The 19,876-nt window shown below is 36.9% G+C and overlaps 1 protein-coding gene across 3 annotated transcripts in view; it reads right to left on the bottom strand.

Annotated features, from left to right (window-relative positions):
• The window catches only part of LOC126259504 (major facilitator superfamily domain-containing protein 12-like), a 92,133-nt gene that overhangs the window by 12,903 nt on the left and 59,354 nt on the right, over positions 1-19,876 (bottom strand). For all 3 annotated transcript variants that reach the window (XM_049956353.1, XM_049956352.1, XM_049956354.1), the window contains exons 9-10: positions 12,436-12,586; positions 3,153-3,280 (exon numbers count right to left, since the gene is read on the bottom strand). In XM_049956353.1, the coding sequence (XP_049812310.1) occupies positions 3,153-3,280; positions 12,436-12,586 (279 nt within the window). The remainder of the gene's footprint in view (positions 1-3,152; positions 3,281-12,435; positions 12,587-19,876) is intronic.

Below are 19,876 nucleotides of genomic sequence, written 5' to 3'. Positions count from 1 at the left end.
CACCCATGTTGATGCCATGTTCCTTGACTTCTGTAAGGCATTTATACAGCCCTGCACTGCTGCCTAATGAACAAAATATGAGTCTATGGAATATCAAATTGCCTGTGTGATTGGACTGAAGACTTTCTAGCAAACGGAAAACAGCATGTCATTCTGAACAGAGAGGAAGCTTCAGTCATAAAATGAATTTTGAGATGCCCCAAGTGAGCATTATAGGACCAATACTTCTCACAATACAAATAAAAGGCATAGTAGATAATGTCGGAAGATCCATGAGGCTTTACACGCATGACGCTGTAGGATATAGACAAGTCATGACAGTAGAAAATTGTAGGAAGACCTGCAAAGGGTCAATGCTCTGTGCAGGGAGTGGCAACTGACCTTAAATATTAACAAATTTAATGTATTGCAAACACATAGGAAGAAAGACCCTTTACTGTACAATTACACATTTTCAGAACAATGACTGGAACCAGGTGCTTCCACAAAATATTTTGGAACTACTTTAACATCTAAGAGCGACTAGAAATGGAACAACCACATACATTTATATCACAAGTAAGGCAGATGGCAGAAGATTCAAAGTCCTCAAGAAATGCAGTCCATCAATCGAGGAAGTAGCTTGCAAAACTCTCTCTCAATCGATATGTGAATATCGCTCATGGGTATGGGATCTGCACCAGATAGGACTGATATAGGAAATTGAGAAGATCCAAAGAAGAGTACCACGTCTTGTTACAGGTTCTCTTAGTAAGCACGAAAGAATCACAGGGATGATCAACCACCACCAATGGCAGACACTGCAAGATACTTGTTCTGCATCATTGTGTGGTTTATTGTTGAAGTTCCAGGAGTACGTTCCTCGAAGAGTCAACAAATATATTGCTTCCTTTTACATATATCTTGCGAAATGACCATGAGGAAAAAGTTAGAGATAGATGAGCCCACTTTGAGGCTTACCAGCAATCTTTCTTCCCACAAACTATTCGGGAATGTAACATGAAAGTGGGGAAGTGACAATGGTACAGAGAGTACCCTCTGTAACAGACTTGTTGAGTATGGGTGGGGATTTAGATGCAGAATTGTGCACATTCAATAGAAGACTCCCAAATTAGTTTAGTCCAATATTCATTTTATCAAAATGTATTAATGGGGTCAGTGAAACAGGAACAATAACTAATAATCTGGCAGCAGCTGAGTAGCACTAATGCCTGGACGAAGCAGATAGCATGGGGCATGGTGGTATGTGAGTCACTGCTGAAGTATTGGTTATTCTTTATGTTTTACTGTCCCTGTTAATACATATTGATAAAACTAATATTGCACCAGAATAATTCGGGACTGCTCTATCAAATGGGGATATATAATTCCTCTTTAAAACACATTTTAAGTATAATAGGAAACAAACCGACACACTCTGCTGAGAGTAGGTGTTACATAAAATGTGGTGAGCTGTATTTGTTTGGACTGATGCCATCTACACACTGCAAAAACAAAATTGCCAACTTTTCTTGAAACACCAGAGAAAATGTGCATAGGGACTTAGGAGAGAGACCCTGTGCATTCAATTATTATACAAATATGAATACAATAAAAAGCCACTATTTTTTCTGACAAGTGTTAACCCTTATTTTAAATTCTGTTTTTAAATTACTTATGATGACATAGGCTGCATGTTAGTGATGGGTGCATAAATAAAAACAATTAAATACTCCAGTTAGCATATAAAGGCAACATCACGGGGGATTAACAACCTTCAAATAAATTATAAAGTTTTAAAAGTTTTTGGAAAGAACACACAATGGACAAATATAGTAACAGCTGTTTGCAGCAAATATGCTCATTTTACCTCTGCCTGACCTGATTTATCCACTAAAAATTCACTCCTATGTACTCAAATCCAGATTTTTTTAATTGGATCAGCTGAAAGCGATATGTGGATAGTGTGTACCACCTCCATCTTCTTAATCTTTGCTAATAATATTCTGTCCATTCCATTCACAAGAAGACTGATCCTGCTCCCTGCACTTTCTATGGTCTTGCTCATTTGTACTGGTTATGTCACTGACCTGGATAATATGCCTGTATCGGCATGTGCCAACTGAGTGACATTCTTATTCTCCATTTAAAACTCACTGATATTATTGTGGAACATTTCCCTCATTTTCTTATCTAGCAGAAACTGAAATAAATCTTGTGATAAAACAACATCCTAGCCTCTGTTCAACGATGTTACCAAAGCTATCCCCAAGATTCACTTTGTCCACTTTTTTACACAGATATAGTAGCTAGATTCATTACAACAACAAAAATAATCAGTTTTTGAAAATGTAATATAAGTGGATAGATAAAAGATCTACTCATCACCTGCCGCCAGTTGGTGAGTAGATTTTTACTTATCCAATTACATTATAACTTCTCAGATATTTTGAATTGAGTCCGACAGTTCAGTGGGCCCTCCTGATGACTAATCATAAATCACCTTTAATCTTGCCAAAGGCCCACAAATTTTTGTCGAGTTTGCAAGACATTTTGGTGAGTTATCTAATATGATAGATGCTACACATTGTGGATAATTGTTTCCAGAAACCACTATGAGTTTTACCGATACTTTCTTCCTTCACAGATTGCATTTTATAAAATATACAGTTGGGCATCATCTTATAGTGGGTTTTGACAAGAGCTGTTCCTCAACAGTAAGTGCAGTCCATTTTACTGTCATCTTTGTAAATCAGGTAATTACACCTTTTTCCCTGTTCAATAATTATCTATTAATTGAGCATCTGTCCTCAGTCTTGAATAACCAATTACTCATAATGACATCAAAAAATATACATACTTTAATCTTCTTGATCACTAGTCTGTTCCTTATAATAATATTAGCTACAAATTTAACAATGATATATTTTTAGATGTCTATAACACTTATTCCAAAATTAGTACTTGTGTATTTCTCAGTTTAAATAGCTTTTTAATTGTACACATCTGCAATAGCAAAAGTAAAAAAAAAATCTTACACCTCTTGAGTATACAAAAAAGAGTGTTACCAAAATTAAAAAAAAAGAAAAAATGTAATAAGAACACTCATAGCAATAATATCAGTAGAAACAGTGACAAAATTTTGTTCCAGCAGTGGTCATTGCTTAACTTACCATCCTTTCTTCTCCCTATCTGGAATGGCATCAGGGTCACTAAAGCAACAACACCAAATAAAGCTGCACCACCACACACATATGTCATTACATCTCGGTAGTAGCCAACACACAGTGTGCCACATTTCCTGAAACAAATTATATTTTTTCTATCTGGTAGATTCCTTAAAAACATTCAAAACAATCAAGTTCATTTAAGATATAAAATACATTAAAATTGTAGGACTACACTTTTAACCTAGACATCACAATAGGAAACATTTAGATCAATGCAATTTTTTCTAATATTATTCCAGTCAGTAGAAACCACCGGTAAATGTGTAAAATGTGATTTCTTAAGTCTCATTACATACTTTGTACAGATCATCCAAACAATGATTCTCAAAGGTTTGCAAAATCAAATACTACAGTATAAAGTTATTTATTGCTATCTAAATGTCTTCTATCCTCAAATTCCTAGGTGGAAATCAAGGAGAGGCGTGTGGTATGGAGGGGGTGCCGTATCGTAAGTTTTATCGTTCCTGAACCATCTTTGTGGTTAACTGTTCAGTTCTGATAATAAAAAGGACATTTTCCATCTTTTTCAGCCCTTGCACACTTTCACCCAGCTGATGATGCCATTCATTGTTATATCCTCTGAAGGCTGATAAAAAACAAATACCTGTTTTGCATCTCGGCAAACATTGTCCAGACGCCTTTCCAGCAGACTTAAGTGTCCTTGCCTTTTGTTACAGAAGTACTTCTACCACTGCTTTGATTACTATTAAGTTTTAACCATGAAGAGGTACTAACTCTTCTGACCTACAGTACAAGCCAGTACACAAATTATGTTATTTTTTAGCATTTCTATTGAGCAGGCACAAAAGTGCTCTTATTTACACATAGATGGAATGTTCCAGCAAACTGCAGTATTCCATTAATAACCAAGTCTCAGAAATTACCAATAATAGATAAATGCAAATGATGGGAATCCAATCAGTGATCCATATATTGCTATTCAGTGACAAACTACTACACCACAGAATACATACAGTATATGGCAATACTGCAACAGGGATCTTCTCCTACTTGAAGGAATCTGGTTGTGACACAAACAACATTCTGAGAAGAATGTTACGTTTCCAGATACATGGTTCAGTACATGCCTCATTTAGTTGATGGAAGGGACAGAATGTGGAAAATTAAGATATAGCTACCCCCCCCCCCCCCAAAAAAAAAAAAGTATTTTGAGTTTTGCTGTTAATTACTTCTCTCATGAATTCCTCTGTCCTATTGAAGCTGTTATGGAGAAACAAAAGATCTTTCATTTGAAAATCCATCTGCTACGAGTCAGAAATTTTATTTCAATGAGCAAAAAGTATTAGTTTAACGAGTGTTTCACTCTATGTTCTGTTCCAAAGTTAGATTCATTAGGGGGTAGTGTAGATCAGTTTTCCCTCCTGTGCTTGTGAATATTTATGGTTGTGAAATGGACAGCTAGCAGCAAATTTCATGAGGGAATAAATGTATTGATGCTTGAAAGATGTACATGTGATTCAATGTGTAATGCAAAGTTACCAAACTTGACAATTATTCTTATGACCGAAGCTGGCACTAAACATCTTACTTTGTTTAGAGAGAGAGAGAGAGAGAGAGAGAGAGAGAGAGAGAGAGACCAGCATGTAACTTATTGCTGTGGGTGTACAGGCTTACTAACTGAATATGAGTATGTGAATAAGCAGTATTGCACCAATCATCATACATTCTGATTAGTGTATATATCCTATGCACCTTGCTGGCACTATGGTATTTGTCCCATCCCCTCCTACACACTTTAGCAGTACTCACAGATGGTGTACACAAGTATTTAGCATGTAATCACTCATAACACAGTTTACCAGTACCTTTCTGAAGAATAAAAACCTACCCTTTGCTTTACTCACAACTGTACCTATGTGCTTGGTCCACTTTGTAACTCTACATATTGCTACTCCCAATAATTTGCAAGATGTGGCTGACTGGTTGTGATTAATTAATCTCACAGTCTAAGTAAACCACAGATTTCAGGAACAGCACATGATGATGATGATGATGATCATCATCATCATCGGTTTGTGTGTGGGGCTCTCAAATGCACGGTCATTAGTGACTGTACAAAGTCCCAAGCTTTGTTGTTGTTGTGGTCTTCAGTCCAGAGACTGGTTTAATGCAGCTCTCCATGCTACTCTATCCTGTGCAAGATTCATCTTCCAGCACTTACTGCAACCTACATCCTTCTGAATCTGCTTAGTGTATTCATCTCTTGGTCTTCCTCTACAATTTTTACCCCCCGCGCTGCCCTCCAATACTAAATTGGTGATCCCTTGATGCCTCAGAACATGTCCTACCAACCGATCCCTTCTTCTAGTTAAGTTGGGCCACAAATTTCTCTTCTCACCAATTCTATTCAATACCTCCTCATTAGTTATGTGATCTACCCATCTAATCTTCAGCACTCTTCTGTAGCACCACATTTTGAAAGCTTCTATTCTCTTCTTGTCCAGACTATTTATTGTCCATGTTTCACTTCCGTACTTGGCTACACTCCACACAAATACTTTCAGGAACGTCTTCCTGACACTTAAATCTATACTTGATGTTAACAAATTTCTCTTTCTTCAGAAATGCTTTCCTTGCCATTGCCAGTCTACATTTGATATCCTCTCTACTTCGACCATCATCAGTTATTTTGCTACCCAAATAGTAAAACTCCTTTACTACTTTAAGCGTCTCATTTCTTAAACTACTTCCCTCAGCATCACCCGACTTAATTTGACAACATTCCATTATCCTCGTTTTGCTTTTGTTGATGTTCATCTTATACCCTCCTTTCAAGACACTATCCATTCCATTCAATTGCTCTTCCAAGTCCTTTGCTGTCTCTGACAGAATTACAACGTCATCGGCGAACCTCAAAGTTTTTATTTCTTTTCCATGTATTTTAATTCCTACTCTGAATTTTTCTTCTGTTTCCTTTACTGCTTGCTCAATATACAGATTGAATAATGTTGGGGATAGGCTACAACCCTGTCTCATTCCCTTCCCAACCACTGCTTCCCTTTCATGCCCTTCGATTATTACAACTGCCATCTGGTTTCTGTACAAATTGTAAATAGTCTTTCGCTCCCTGTATTTGACCCCTGCCACCCTCAGAATTTGAAAGAGAGTATTCCTGTCAACATTGTCAAAAGCTTTCTTCAAGTCTACAAATGCTAGAAACGTAGGTTTGCCTTTCCTGTCCCAAGCTTTAAACAGTCTAATCTAGCCACTTTCACGGATGACGATGAAATGCTGAGGACAACACAAACACCCAGTCCCCAGGCAGAGAAAATCTCCAACCTGGCTGTGGATCGAACCCAGGACCCCATGATCCAGAGGCAGCAACGCTAGCCAATAGACCACAAGCTGCGGACAGTAACAGCACAGATAGCACTTCTCTACAACAGAAGGTAGTTAGCAATCTTTGCATCGGACACCTATTTTATTGAGAAATAACTGATTGTTTCTACAATTGCATCTTATACTACTGAGTACATCATTACAGTACAATGGGGACAGTAATAGACATATTATTCTTCACTTATGAACACTAGATATTATTACAATATCTACCAAGAAGTTTTTGATCCATTTGTAGATCTAGTTAGGTTATACCAAAGGAACATGTTTGCCTTTAAAAGTATTCAATATGGTACCAAATCAGAAGCTTTTCAACATTTCGGAAATGCTGAAACAATTAGGTTTCCTCCATTAATGGCACTGATGATAATGGATGTGAAGATTGCGAGTTGGGTTTCGTTAGATCAAAGTTTTTGGAGTCCTGCCTGATTTCCATTGACATTATTTGTTCCAGGCAGGTTATTACATTCGAAGTCAGAATGTGTTCCAGTATTCTGCTACACAAGCAGGTGTAAGTAATGTATGATGATAGTAGTTCTATGACTGTGTATACATCCTTTTAACACATAGGTATGACTTTTTCTTTTCCAAGCATTGAGACAATATTTCTGCTCCAACAGATTTCTGGTTTGTTAATGTCAATATTCAAGCTAAATCACACACATCCTGCAAAGTCTAGGATGTTAGTGAGCAGTTGTGTTCAAGCTGTTTTTCAACACTACTAGAACAGCCTACTTTGTCACATGTTCCTATTACATAGATGTTTTTCTACAGCTTGGTGGGTCATTCATATAAACTTTAACCACATACCCTCTAAATCTTCCAGCTGTAATCAAAACTGATTCTAGTTCTGCTTAACAGATGAGATAACCCACTTATTAATTTTACTGACTATACAGAATTTTTTGCTGATTTTTTCCTATCCCTTTACACTTCCCTGCTACAACTGTTCACCACCATGGATCTTATTCTGTATGTGAACATCCTCAATGAGATTGGGTCGGCCTGTTAAGTTTAGAATGTTTTGAGCATGATTATGGTACTACACTCCCTCTGAGGAATTTAAGAGGAATTTTTTATAACTACTTCACAGGAAGTTCTCTCTCATCCATTACACCTGAAGTAGTTATTTTCCCAATCAGCTGTGGTGTGGCTAATATCTCCAACTATCATAGCACGACTTGGAAACACACATACTACTGAACAGAGTGAACAGTTACTTCTGTAGAAGGATCTGTAGGTTGATATAAGAATTTACTAACAACTTTTATTCCACTCATGCTGGCTTTCCTTGCCTAAACCATTTTACACAAAGACTCATTTTCTACATAATCCGATTTCAGGTGCTTGGTTGCTGCTACTTATCATTGCACAGAGACTGTTTTCAGTACACATGTACGTTTGCATCAAAGATCTCTTAGCTATTGAATTCCAGAGTTCAACTCTCAGAAACAATAATGAAAACCCTAGCACATCTTTGATGCAATGCCTAGTGTCAACAAAAAGTGTTGGTTTGTTTCCCTCTACAAACAAAATTACTTTTAAATTTGAGTTGTGTGTGTCCATTTGATACAACACTCCCAAATTGGTCTAGTCTGATGTTTGTTTTATCGTTATGTATTAATGGGGATGTGGTATCAGCTACTATGTGGCCATCAGCACTTTCAAATATGTACACCACCAGTTGCACTGTCACATTTCCTACAGCCGCCACCACAGTACGAGGGCACTGCCACAAGCAATTACACTGGTGACAATGACATGCAAGCATCCCCTCTCTGGAGGTCCAGCGATGGGAGTACTTAAGTTCGAACATTCACGCACAGAGCCCCATTTTGTCTGTTTAGCTGTTGAACAACATTTACAGACTTTCATGTACAACAGGGCTCATGATCTACTGCGTAGTTACTGCATTAAAGAAAGAATGACTTGTAAATCTCATCATATAGTGGAGATTCTGAGTTGCAGATAGGCACAATAATTTAATAAGTTTTAGTGATTACAGCACCTCAAATTAAAGAATTTTTTAATTGAACTGTGCTGAGAGTAGTAAGAGTAGGGAATGTTATTGTTATCTTAAATAGTGATTGTTGGACAAGGGTGACGACTTATTATGGACAGACCTAACTGACCAACCAAAGTGCAGTCTTCTCAAACAAATTACTATAGGAGAGCACCAAGTGTATACTGTGACTTTTTCTGTAAATATGAACTGTTTTTCTGTGTAAATAGAAAATTAACTTCCCCACTGTAGCTGTAGATGCTAATCTTGTTCTGTGTGCTAGTAAGTTTTTATAATTGATAAACTGGTCCCTTTCTTGATCTATAAGTAATGAATAAATGATTGTGTGTGTGTGTGTGTGTGTGTGTGTGTGTGTGTGTGTGTGTGTGTGTGTGTGTGTGTGTGAATGCAGTCTAAATTGTGATGGTGTTGGTGTGTACATTTTTGGCGGAACATTTTTTAGTTAACACCATTCCATGCTCACTTAGATTTTCAGCTTCACAGTGATCAAGAATGATGCCACTGAGGAAGAGACAATGAAAACTGGGTCACTACCACTAAACATCGATGGCAGTGTTTGCTCCAAGACTGGCTCAGAGATGCACAATCATAAGAGAATGTTTAAAAACTGTGTCTGCAATTTTAAAAAATCCTCACCCATCATAAAATTCTCAAACTCCAGACATTGGTGCAATTACAGACAGCACTAAAAAACCAGGACTCTCCAGGCTAATGCCGGACATATAGTAGGCCAAATCCTGCACATGGTTCTCCTTACCATCACTTCCTACCATTTTTCCAAGTGGACCACTTTCTCCATAAGTTCAAGTTTCCAACAATAAATAGAACCCTTCCCTCCAGCAGGATGTAGACAGCTTTCCAATGTAACAAGTGTATCACACTGCTTCAGATACACTGTCAGTTTCACACAACACGTCATACTTGCTGGTCAAAGAAATGGGTGTAACTTCATTCTCTCCTCATATCCTGCTTCCCCTGAACAGAATGTGTAGTCCTGAAATAAGCCAGCTACAGTCAAAAGGACAAACACTTTTCAGGACAGTCTTTTCTTTAGAGTAGACTTTAGAAAAAGATGGTAACGCCTCAGATAATGGGTTCTTTTCTAATAAATAACCCAACACATTCACTTGCAATGGTTTCCAATTTCTGGATCACAGTAGTCTGCTATCATGCACAAATTTCAGCCTGGAAAAATCTTGTGCAGTGTGGTTCTATTTTAATTACGATCATGATGGAGTGCCTAGCAGAATGTTAAAGTACTGTGCTGCACATGTTAGCCCTGCATCTAGCCATATTTGTATTTTTTTCCTTTAGGAATGGTCAGTTTCCTGAACAATTAAAAGTACCCTGTAGTAAAACCGCTTTATAAAAAGGGAGAAAGGAATAATGTAGACAATTTTAGACCAATTTCTATGCCATCAGTGTTTGCTAAGGTTATTGAAAAGGCTGTGTATGTAAGGATAATTGATCAATTTACATCGCACAATTTCCTATAAAATTTACAGTTCGGCTTTAGAAGTCATTAACAACTGAAAATGCTATCTTTTCTCTGTGAGGTACTGGATGGGTTAAACAAAAGGTTTCAAATGCTAGGCATATTTTTTGACTTAACTAAGGCGTCTGATTGTGTTGATTACAAAATATTTCTCCAGAAGTTGGACCATTATGGAATACAGGGGAGTTGCTCACAACTGGTTCACCTCTTACTTCAGCAACAGACAGCAGATCATTATTCACAGTATTGAGAATGGCTATGATGTGGGGTCTGAGTGGGGTACAGTCAAGTGGGGGGGAGTGCCCAAGGGATCAGTGTTGGAGCCACTCCTGTTCCTTATTTGTATAAATGATGTGTCCTCTAATATTACGGGTAACTCTAAAATATTTGTTTGCTGATGACACTAGCTTGGTAGTATAGGATGCAACATTGGCTTGGTTTCAAATAGTGCAGTTCATGACCTAAGTTCATGGCTTGTAGAAAATAAACTAACACTAAATCTCAGTAGGACTCAGTTTTTACAGTTTCTAACACACAATTCAACAAAACCTGACATTTTAATTTCACAGAAAAAGCATGATTAGTGAAACTGAACAGTTCAAATTTCTAGGTGTTCAGATAGATAGTAAACTGTCGTGGAAAGCACACATTCAGGATCTTGTTCGAAGACTTAGTGCTGCAATTTTTACTATTTGAATGGTATTTGGAGTAAGTGATCATTCAACATGAAAATTAGTCTACTTTGCTTATTTTCATTCGTTTATGTCATATGGTATTATATTTTGGGGTAACTCTTTCCATTGTAAAAGAATATTTTTGGCTAAGAAACAGGCAGTTCGGGCAATAAGTGGTGTAAGTTCATGAACTACTTCAACCCCTGTTCACTAGTCGGGTATTTTGACATTGCCCTCTCAGTATATATACTCCTTACTGCCATTTCTTGTTAACAATGTTAGCTTATTTCCAAAAATAAGCAGTGTTCACTCAGTTAATACTCAGCAGAAATCAAACCTGCATTTGGATCAGACTTCCTTAACTCTTGTGCAGAAAGATGTGCAGTATACTGCTACATCCATTTTCAGTAAGCTACTACTAGATTCAAAAATCTTAACAGTAATCCACATGCTTTCAAATCTAAACTGAAGAGTTTCCTCATGTGTCACTCCTTCTCTTCTGTCAAGGAGTTACTTGCAAAATTAAGCTGATTATTGTTGTATTGGTGATTGCATTTACTTAAACTTATGACAACTTTTTTCAGGTTCATTAACATTTTATTTTTAGGTGTTATTACTTTTATGTTGTAATTTCCTGTACTGACACATTCCATGAGAATGGAGATTTGCTCCTCAATTTGGTCCTACAGAACTTGACGTGCAAATAAATAAAATAATCAGCAAATCTATACTGTAAAGTTATATTCCATAAGGAGACTCATGTAAAAAATCTGACTGATAAAACCAGATTATAGCTACAGAAACAGAAGAAGAAGAAGAAGAAGAAGATGATGATGATGATTATTATGTAGTTGAGTAACTTGCACTGAATGGAGAGATATTTCAGGGAAACAAGTTATAAACATTACGCAAACAATAGTTGTACACGACATCCATACTCTGAACTCTATGTAAAATATTTGACACATTTTGCAGTTGAGACCCAACAGTGCTAAAATATTTAAAAAATATAATACAAATCATATAAATATATACTAACATTAAGGAAAAACAATTTTTGAAGCAATATATCACTACAATGAATATTAAAACATACAAATGTATCAAAGGTGTTGATTTAATGTGAAATGTGTTGTGACTTCATACTCAAATTAACCACATGTAAGCATGAAATTTGGCTATGCATTTTATCTATCTATTTTATAATCATGAGTGTTGACTACATGACTTCCTGCTCATTCTTTACAATTCCTGCAATCAGTATTTCATATCAGGCAGTAGCCCTGAAATAAAATGGTTTCTCACTTACACTACTACCTGTCAGATTTCTTTCTGGGTTTCTTTTCTGTTCAGCAAACAAGTAAAGTTTTCAGTATTATTAAGGAACCAAAAAAAAAAAAAAAAATACTGATAAATTTAAAAATGTTTTCAACACTAGAGATAATGCTGGGAAAAGTGCATTGCATGTAATGAATAATATTCTGAACTTTATTAAAGGTGCTTTAAGTCTCATCAAGTGTAACTATGATGATTTGTGTTCCTTGTCAGCCGAGTTGCACTAATCACTTACAGCAAACCTATGGGATGGTTACTGTTATAAATATTAATATTCTAATCATATTGCATGAAAGTGATCATGAAATCACATTTTTCATATCGAAAAGAAACACTTACAATGTCTGTATTATAGTTACAGCAACTCCATTTGACAATTTGTCAGTGAAACTCATTGCCCCATATACAAATGCACCACTTTCAGTGTTATGCCCAATAAAGTCAGCTGTGATACCAAGACTTGTCACCAACATTATGGAACCTCCAGCACCTGCAGTCAAAAAGAAAAAAGAATGTGGCTAATCAACAATATTTTACTAGACAAACTGACACAAATGATCAGATGTTAACTGTAAATTGTGCAGTCCACGTAAACAGCATATGCTAACTACACAAACATCAATGAATGATATTCTATGACACTGAAATGCAGACTACCAAAATTCATTAAATCTTTTACATCTGTATAGGTACAAAATACTACCGGAATTCTAAAAGTTTAAATATTAAACATCAGCTGCTAACTGTATGTTGTTAACTATGATCAGTTGTGATCAGGAATTATTAACCATAACTCTCAGTACTGCCACAGAAAACTTGGGATACTGCTCCCTATCTGCTTAAGAAACAGTGGGAAACTAGAGCAGAGTTTCAAGGGCAGATAACAGCTCAAACTATGTGACAAAGTAATACTGAGGATAACAACAGCACGCACAGTGCAACACTGAGGCATTAACATAGAAGGGAAAGCCTGACTCACCAACAGCACCTTCAGGTAAGTAGCTGTTTCAGCCTCCTGGCTTCAGTCCATCAGCATGTCTCATAACTCACTCCGCTGTCAAAATACTGTGCATGTCCAATACGATAACAAGAACAATTTTTTGTCAATAAACAAACTGATTATCAAGCACAACACATAGTGCAACAAGCTGCAAGTATTGGCACTTGTTGGCACAAAATTATGCCAGCCACTTGGGTGCAGTGGCTGTCCTCAGCTCCTTTTGGCACATGTGGGGTACAGGCTAAACTGTGTATTTATAGAATCACACCTGGGTCGATTGCAGTCCTCTGCTTAGAAACAGATCGGGAAGTCTGAACCAGAGGATCAGATGACTCCGCGATGGTATCGGATGCGAATTTCTCTAACTCCACTATCAGGTGGAGAACTGTAGGGTTCCCCTTAATAGGTCACGCATACACTACACACATAAAGCAGCTACTAGGTTAGCGGAGTACACGTAGTGTGCACTCTTTTTTAAATTTAGACAAACCCCTCTTAGGACCTTAGTCTAACTGCCTGCCAAAATCGAAGTTACACCAGCCACAATGTTCTCAGAGAAAGCTTGTCCTCACAAACCGGATGCAGAAAAGGTTGATAAGATATTAATAAACTGCAGAAACATCAAAGGAAATGTCCCAGAATTAGTATCACTTATTGAAGGTTATAATGGTCTGACAGTATTAGGGTCAGAAAACTGGTTGAACCTAAAGTGAATAGCAATGAAGTCCTAAGTTCCGACTGAAATATTTATGGTAAGGATAGGTTAGTCACCAATGGTACTGGGGTATTTGACACTTAAATTCACGCTGATTAAATTCACAATCAGGATCCATAACAGCCTTGCTAGACATCATCGAGTAAAGAACTTGATAGTATCTAGCAAGGCTGTTCTGGATCCTGAATGTGAATTAATCAGGGTGAAGTTAAGCATCAAAGGTCATTCAAAATGGTAATCTGATGCTTTTATAGACCACCTAGGTCAGCAGCTGTAGTAGCACAGCATCTCAGAGATAACTTACAGAATACTGTTCATGATTTTCCTCATCACGCTGCTGTAATGGGTGGGACTTCAATTTCCCAGGTATAGATTGGGAGAGTTGTGCTATCAAAACTGGTGCCAGAGACAGGGAGTTATCTGACAGTATTCCAAATACTGTGTCTAAAAATTACTTTGAGCAGATAGTTAGAGAACCAAAAAGAACAAACAGACTTGAACTTATTGAATCAGTTAATGTAGAGGACAATATCAGTGACCTTCAGACTGTGATACCAACGATGACTGGGTTTCACAAGGAATATTGAGGAAGGTAGGAAAATATTTTTGTTTTTCAAGAGTGACACGATACAAATTGCAGAGTATCAGCATCAAATATTCAGTGATGAGGACAAAGACGTGAAGCACAAATTGAAAAAATTCAAAAGCATTATTCAATATGCCTTAGATAAGTTAGTTTGAGCAAGGTCTTAAGGGAAGGGAAAGACCCACCATGGTTTGATAGCCATGTTAGAAAACTGTTACATAAACAAATAGAGCATCTCAGATTCTAGAGAAGTCAAAACCTAGATGACAACCATGATGAACAAAGCAAAAAGGGCAATGAGAAGTATTCAATGCCAAAGTAATATTTTGTCAACTGATCTCAGTAAAAAACCTAAGAGGTTTAGGTCTTATGTAAAATCAGTAAGCAGTTCGCAATCATATGTTCATTCACTCAGAGACCATACTGCCACCAAAATGGAAGATAACAGAGAGAAGGCCAAAATATCGAATTTGGTCTAACAAAATTGTTTCACTGCAGAAGATCTTAACACAGTCCCACCTTTCAATCACCATACAATAGTCAAAACTGAGATAACCAATCACTGAATAGAAAAGCCAACTACAATTGCTTAGTAGTGTAAATGCATCAGGACCAGATGAAATACCGATAAGATTCTACAAAGATTATGCAAAAAGAGGTTGCTTCCCTTCTAGCACCAGTTTATTTTAGATCACTGGGGCAACAAAGAGTACTTCGTGAATGGAAAAAAACCGCAGGTCATCCCGTTTTCAAGAAGGGCTGCAGGAAAGATGCACACAAATATAGACCTATATCAATGACGGCACTCTGTCTAGAGTTATTGGACATGTTTTATGTTCAAATATTTTGATGTTTCCGGGGAACAAAAATCTCCCTTATAAAAATTAACATGAATTCTGCAAACAGAGATCTTGCGAAACTCAGCTTGCTCTGTGCTCTGTTCCTCCATGAGATCCACAGCACTGTAGACAATAGCACTCAGGTTGATGCTGTGTTCTTTGGCTTCAGGGAGGCATTTGACACTGTTCCGCATTTCTTTTTCGTGAAACTTATTGAGTATCAGACCAGATTTGTGAGTGGATTCAAAACTTCCTTGCAGGCAGAATTCAACACGTCACTCTTAACGGAACAAAATCAATAGATGTGAAGATAATTTAGACAGTACCCCACAGAAGTATCATAGGACTGTTGTTGTTTACAATGTATATAAATGATCTATTAGAAAGCTTCGGATACTCTTAAGGATGGTTTGCAGACAATGTAGTTGTCTGTTATACAGTAGCAATGGCAGAAGACTGCTCTGATTTGCAAAATGACCTGCAGTGGACTGATGAGTCACAGGTGAGTGAGTGAGTGAGTGAGTGAGTGAGTGGGCGCAAGAGCATTACCAAAATGCTCAATGAACTCCACTGGCAGTCATTGTAAAATAAGTGTTGTGCATCACGGAGAGGTTTACTAATGAAATTTCAAGAGAGCTTCCTTCCACATACATCTTGCATTATGATACTCCAAGAAAATTTGAGAAATGGGACAGGATAGTGGGTATCAGTTAGTGGTACCAGAAGTACCCTCCACCACACGCCATTAGGTGGCTTGTGGAGAATAATGTAGATGTAGGTTTCAAGATGATATCCAATTCAGAAAGATTAAAAAAAAATAGAGAAATACAAATCATCTATCAATATGGTGTAATAGGATTGTTCAGTTTTCTTGAATAATTCAGGGTACGGAAGCTTACAAATCTTTAATAATCTTTAAACAATCATTAAAATGAAACACACAATGTTGGGAGGGGGAGGGGGAAGGAAACTTACAATAAAACAGCAGTGGACACACTAATCCAAATTCAGAAGTCTCATGCAGGAACACTATAAGTGAGAGACTTTCCAGAGTGTTATTTTATGACATACTAAAAGATTACTTTGTCTGAATTTTAGGCTGTATTTCTGGTTTTTCATACAAAGTGCTCTATCTGAACTACTTGAGCACTGAACACAATCTAATGTAATCATGCCTCTTTCTTTTTTCAATATTCCGCTTCTTGCTTCTACATATGGAAGATTGCTACCTGTAATGGGACATTGTTTAGTACAAACTTAGATAAAAACAGCAGGAGACACTTCCACTGGTGGAAGGATAAAGCAAGTGAGATACGTAAATGAATGTAAGAAAATAGAACCGCAGGGAAAAAAAACATTTTTTAAACGCATATGAAGTTTGGTTGCGAAAGATGACTCTACAAGGAACTGGTTTTGGGGTGATGAAGGAAAAGAGAAAAGCCCTTAATTACATTAGGGAATCAGTCCAGCTAAATTCCACTGCCCATTCCAGACATTCCTACCATGCAGCTGTTGGTTACCACCTTGTTGGTTCACATTATGGGAAACAAATATACTAACCAGCCCACTATGCACATAAAGATGCAACTCTAAGTGTATCTCTCTTTCATTTAACTGGTTTAATGATACTAGCCTTTCAAGACATTTCTCGTTAATGTTTGTACTGCTGATCGATGATCAGTGTGACTCATGATGGATAGAGTAAAACTGAAAAGGAGGAAGTTAATAGATATGTTTATGTGGTTACATGTCAATTATGTGATATTCAATTGTATTTATGCATGTTCTAAATGATTTCTTTCATGTAAACATATTGCGATGATGGGTCACCCATAACATGCTCAGTGCCGTACCACTATACTCCGAGTCGCCTGCCAAATCCTTTTATGCACACATGTAAACCATCTAACAAGTACAGACAGGAAAATTTCACATAACGAATAACACGGAAAAGACACAAAATCTATTATTTTTAGTGACCATGTGAAATTGGAGGTTCTTATGAAATGTGGAAAACTGTACTGTTTTCACCATTCCCGTGTAAAAATATAGTACATCTGAAGGCAGCAATTTACTAACATTTATAACCGAGTGTTATTGGATATTGAAATTGGACTTTTCCTTTTTCCTCCCACATAGGTCCATGTACAACTGTAAAATGACTGTTCAATTCCCTCCAAGAACTGTTGCTCTATATTTAATGCCAAACAAGAAATACATTACTCATACAGGTCTGCATGGGTGTGGAGCTGTGGAAGTCTGCAGTAATATTTACTTTGCTGATAAACACTTGTGCAAATGAAGATATCAATGGGTATTTCTGCAGACACCCCCAGTAAAATTACTTTGTGACAAAGTTTACATTATCAATATCATGATTTTTCTGTTTTTGTACCACAATTCATAACAATTATTATTATTATTATTATTATTATTATTTCTTTCTTTTCTCAGATGTTATGTCTGGTCGAAAATGGAAAGTGACGCGGACCTTGATCAAGTGTGACTTCCTTTTAACTGTACGGTATATGTTATATTGCATTTAGGAACTTTCGGGTAATTGAACATGTATCAATAACTACGGATTTCTGTAGTTGTATATATAAGTTTGGATGTACTGGTGGATATTGTGTGGTATGACTCCTGTAGTTGATAGCATAATTGGTAAATGGCAACTTTATCCTGATGCCACATGTCCTTGGCTTCCTCAGCCAGTTGGATGTATTTTTCAATTTTTTCTCCTGTTTTCTTTTGTATATTTGTCTCACTGTATATATTGCCTTTTCTTAGCCATGTGTTGGATGCGTCTTCATCGATGTGTGGCTGTGTTAGATGATACGGGTGCTTGCCATGTAGTGTTTTCTTTTTCCAATTTACTTTCTTCGTATCTGTTGATGTTATGTGATCTAAAGGGTTGTAGAAGTGGTTATGAAATTGCAGTGGTGTAGCCGATGTATTTATATGAGTGATTGCTTTGTGTATTTTGCTAGTTTCTGCTCGTTCTAGAAAGAATTTTCTTAAACTGTCTACCTGTCCATAATGTAGGTTTTTTATGTCGATAAATCCCCTTCCTCCTTCCTTTCTGCTCAATGTGAATCTTTCTGTTGCTGAATGTATGTGATGTATTCCATATTTGTGGCATTGTGATCGTGTAAGTGTATTGAGTGCTTCTAGGTCTGTGTTACTCCATTTCACTACTCCAAATGAGTAGGACAATATTGGTATAGCATAAGTATTTATAGCTTTTGTCTTGTTTCTTGCTGCCAATTCTGTTTTCAGTATTTTTGATAGTCTTTGTCTATATTTTTCTTTTAGTTCTTCTTTAATATTTGTATTAACTATTCCTATTTTTTGTCTGTATCCTAGATATTTAAAGGCATCTGTTTTTTCCATCGCTTCTATGCAGTTGCTGTGGTTATCCAATATGTAATCTTCCTGTTTAGTGTGTTTCCCCTTGACTATGCTATTTTTCTTACATTTGTCTGTTCCAAAAGCCATATTTATATCATTGCTGAATACTTCTGTTATCTTTAGTAATTGGTTGAGTTGTTGATTTGTTGCTGCCAGTAGTTTTAGATCATCCATGTATAGCAAATGTGTGATTTTGTGTGGGTATGTTCCAGTAATATTGTATCCATAATTTGTATTATTTAGCATGTTGGATAGTGGGTTCAGAGCAAGGCAGAACCAGAAAGGACTTAATGAATCTCCTTGGTATATTCCACACTTAATCTGTATTGGCTGTGATATGATATTATTTGAATTTGTTTGGATATTAAGTGTGGTTTTCCAATTTTTCATTACTATGTTTAGGAACTGTATCAATTTAGGATCTACTTTGTATATTTCCAATATTTGTAGTAACCATGAGTGCGGTGCACTATCAAAAGGCCAATATTTGTAATAACCATGAGTGGGGTACACTATCAAAAGCTTTTTGGTAATCAATGTATGCGTAGTGTAGCGACCTTTGTTTAGTTTTAGCTTGATATGTCACCTCTGCATCTATTATCAGTTGCTCTTTACATCCTCGTGCTCCTTTGCAACAGGCTTTTTGTTCTTCATTTATAATTTTGTTCTGTGTTGTATGTGTCATTAATTTCTGTGTAATGACTGAAGTTAATATTTTGTATATTGTTGGTAGGCATGTTATGGGGCGATATTTTGCTGGGTTTGCTGTGTCTGCTTGATCTTTAGGTTTCAGATAAGTTATTCCATGTGTAAGTGTATCAGGGAATGTGTATGGGTCTGCAATGTAACTGTTAAATAATTTATATGTAAAAACAAAGATGATGTGACTTACCGAACGAAAGCGCTGGCAGGTCGATAGACACACAAACAAACACAAACACACACAAAATTCAAGCTTTCGCAACAAACTGTTGCCTCATCAGGAAAGAGGGGAAGGAGAGGGAAAGACGAAAGGATGTGGGTTTTAAGGGAGAGGGTAAGGAGTCATTCCAATCCCGGGAGCGGAAAGACTTACCTTAGGGGGAAAAAAGGACAGGTATACACTCGCACACACGATAATATCCATCCACACATATACAGACACAAGCAGACACATTTAAAGACAAATATATGTCTGCTTGTGTCTGTATATGTGTGGATGGATATTATCGTGTGTGCGCGAGTGTATA

Source organism: Schistocerca nitens, chromosome 5 (genome assembly GCF_023898315.1).
Source record: "Schistocerca nitens isolate TAMUIC-IGC-003100 chromosome 5, iqSchNite1.1, whole genome shotgun sequence".
Lineage (NCBI taxonomy): Eukaryota > Metazoa > Arthropoda > Insecta > Orthoptera > Acrididae > Schistocerca > Schistocerca nitens.
This window is presented reverse-complemented; position numbering and strand designations above follow the sequence as displayed.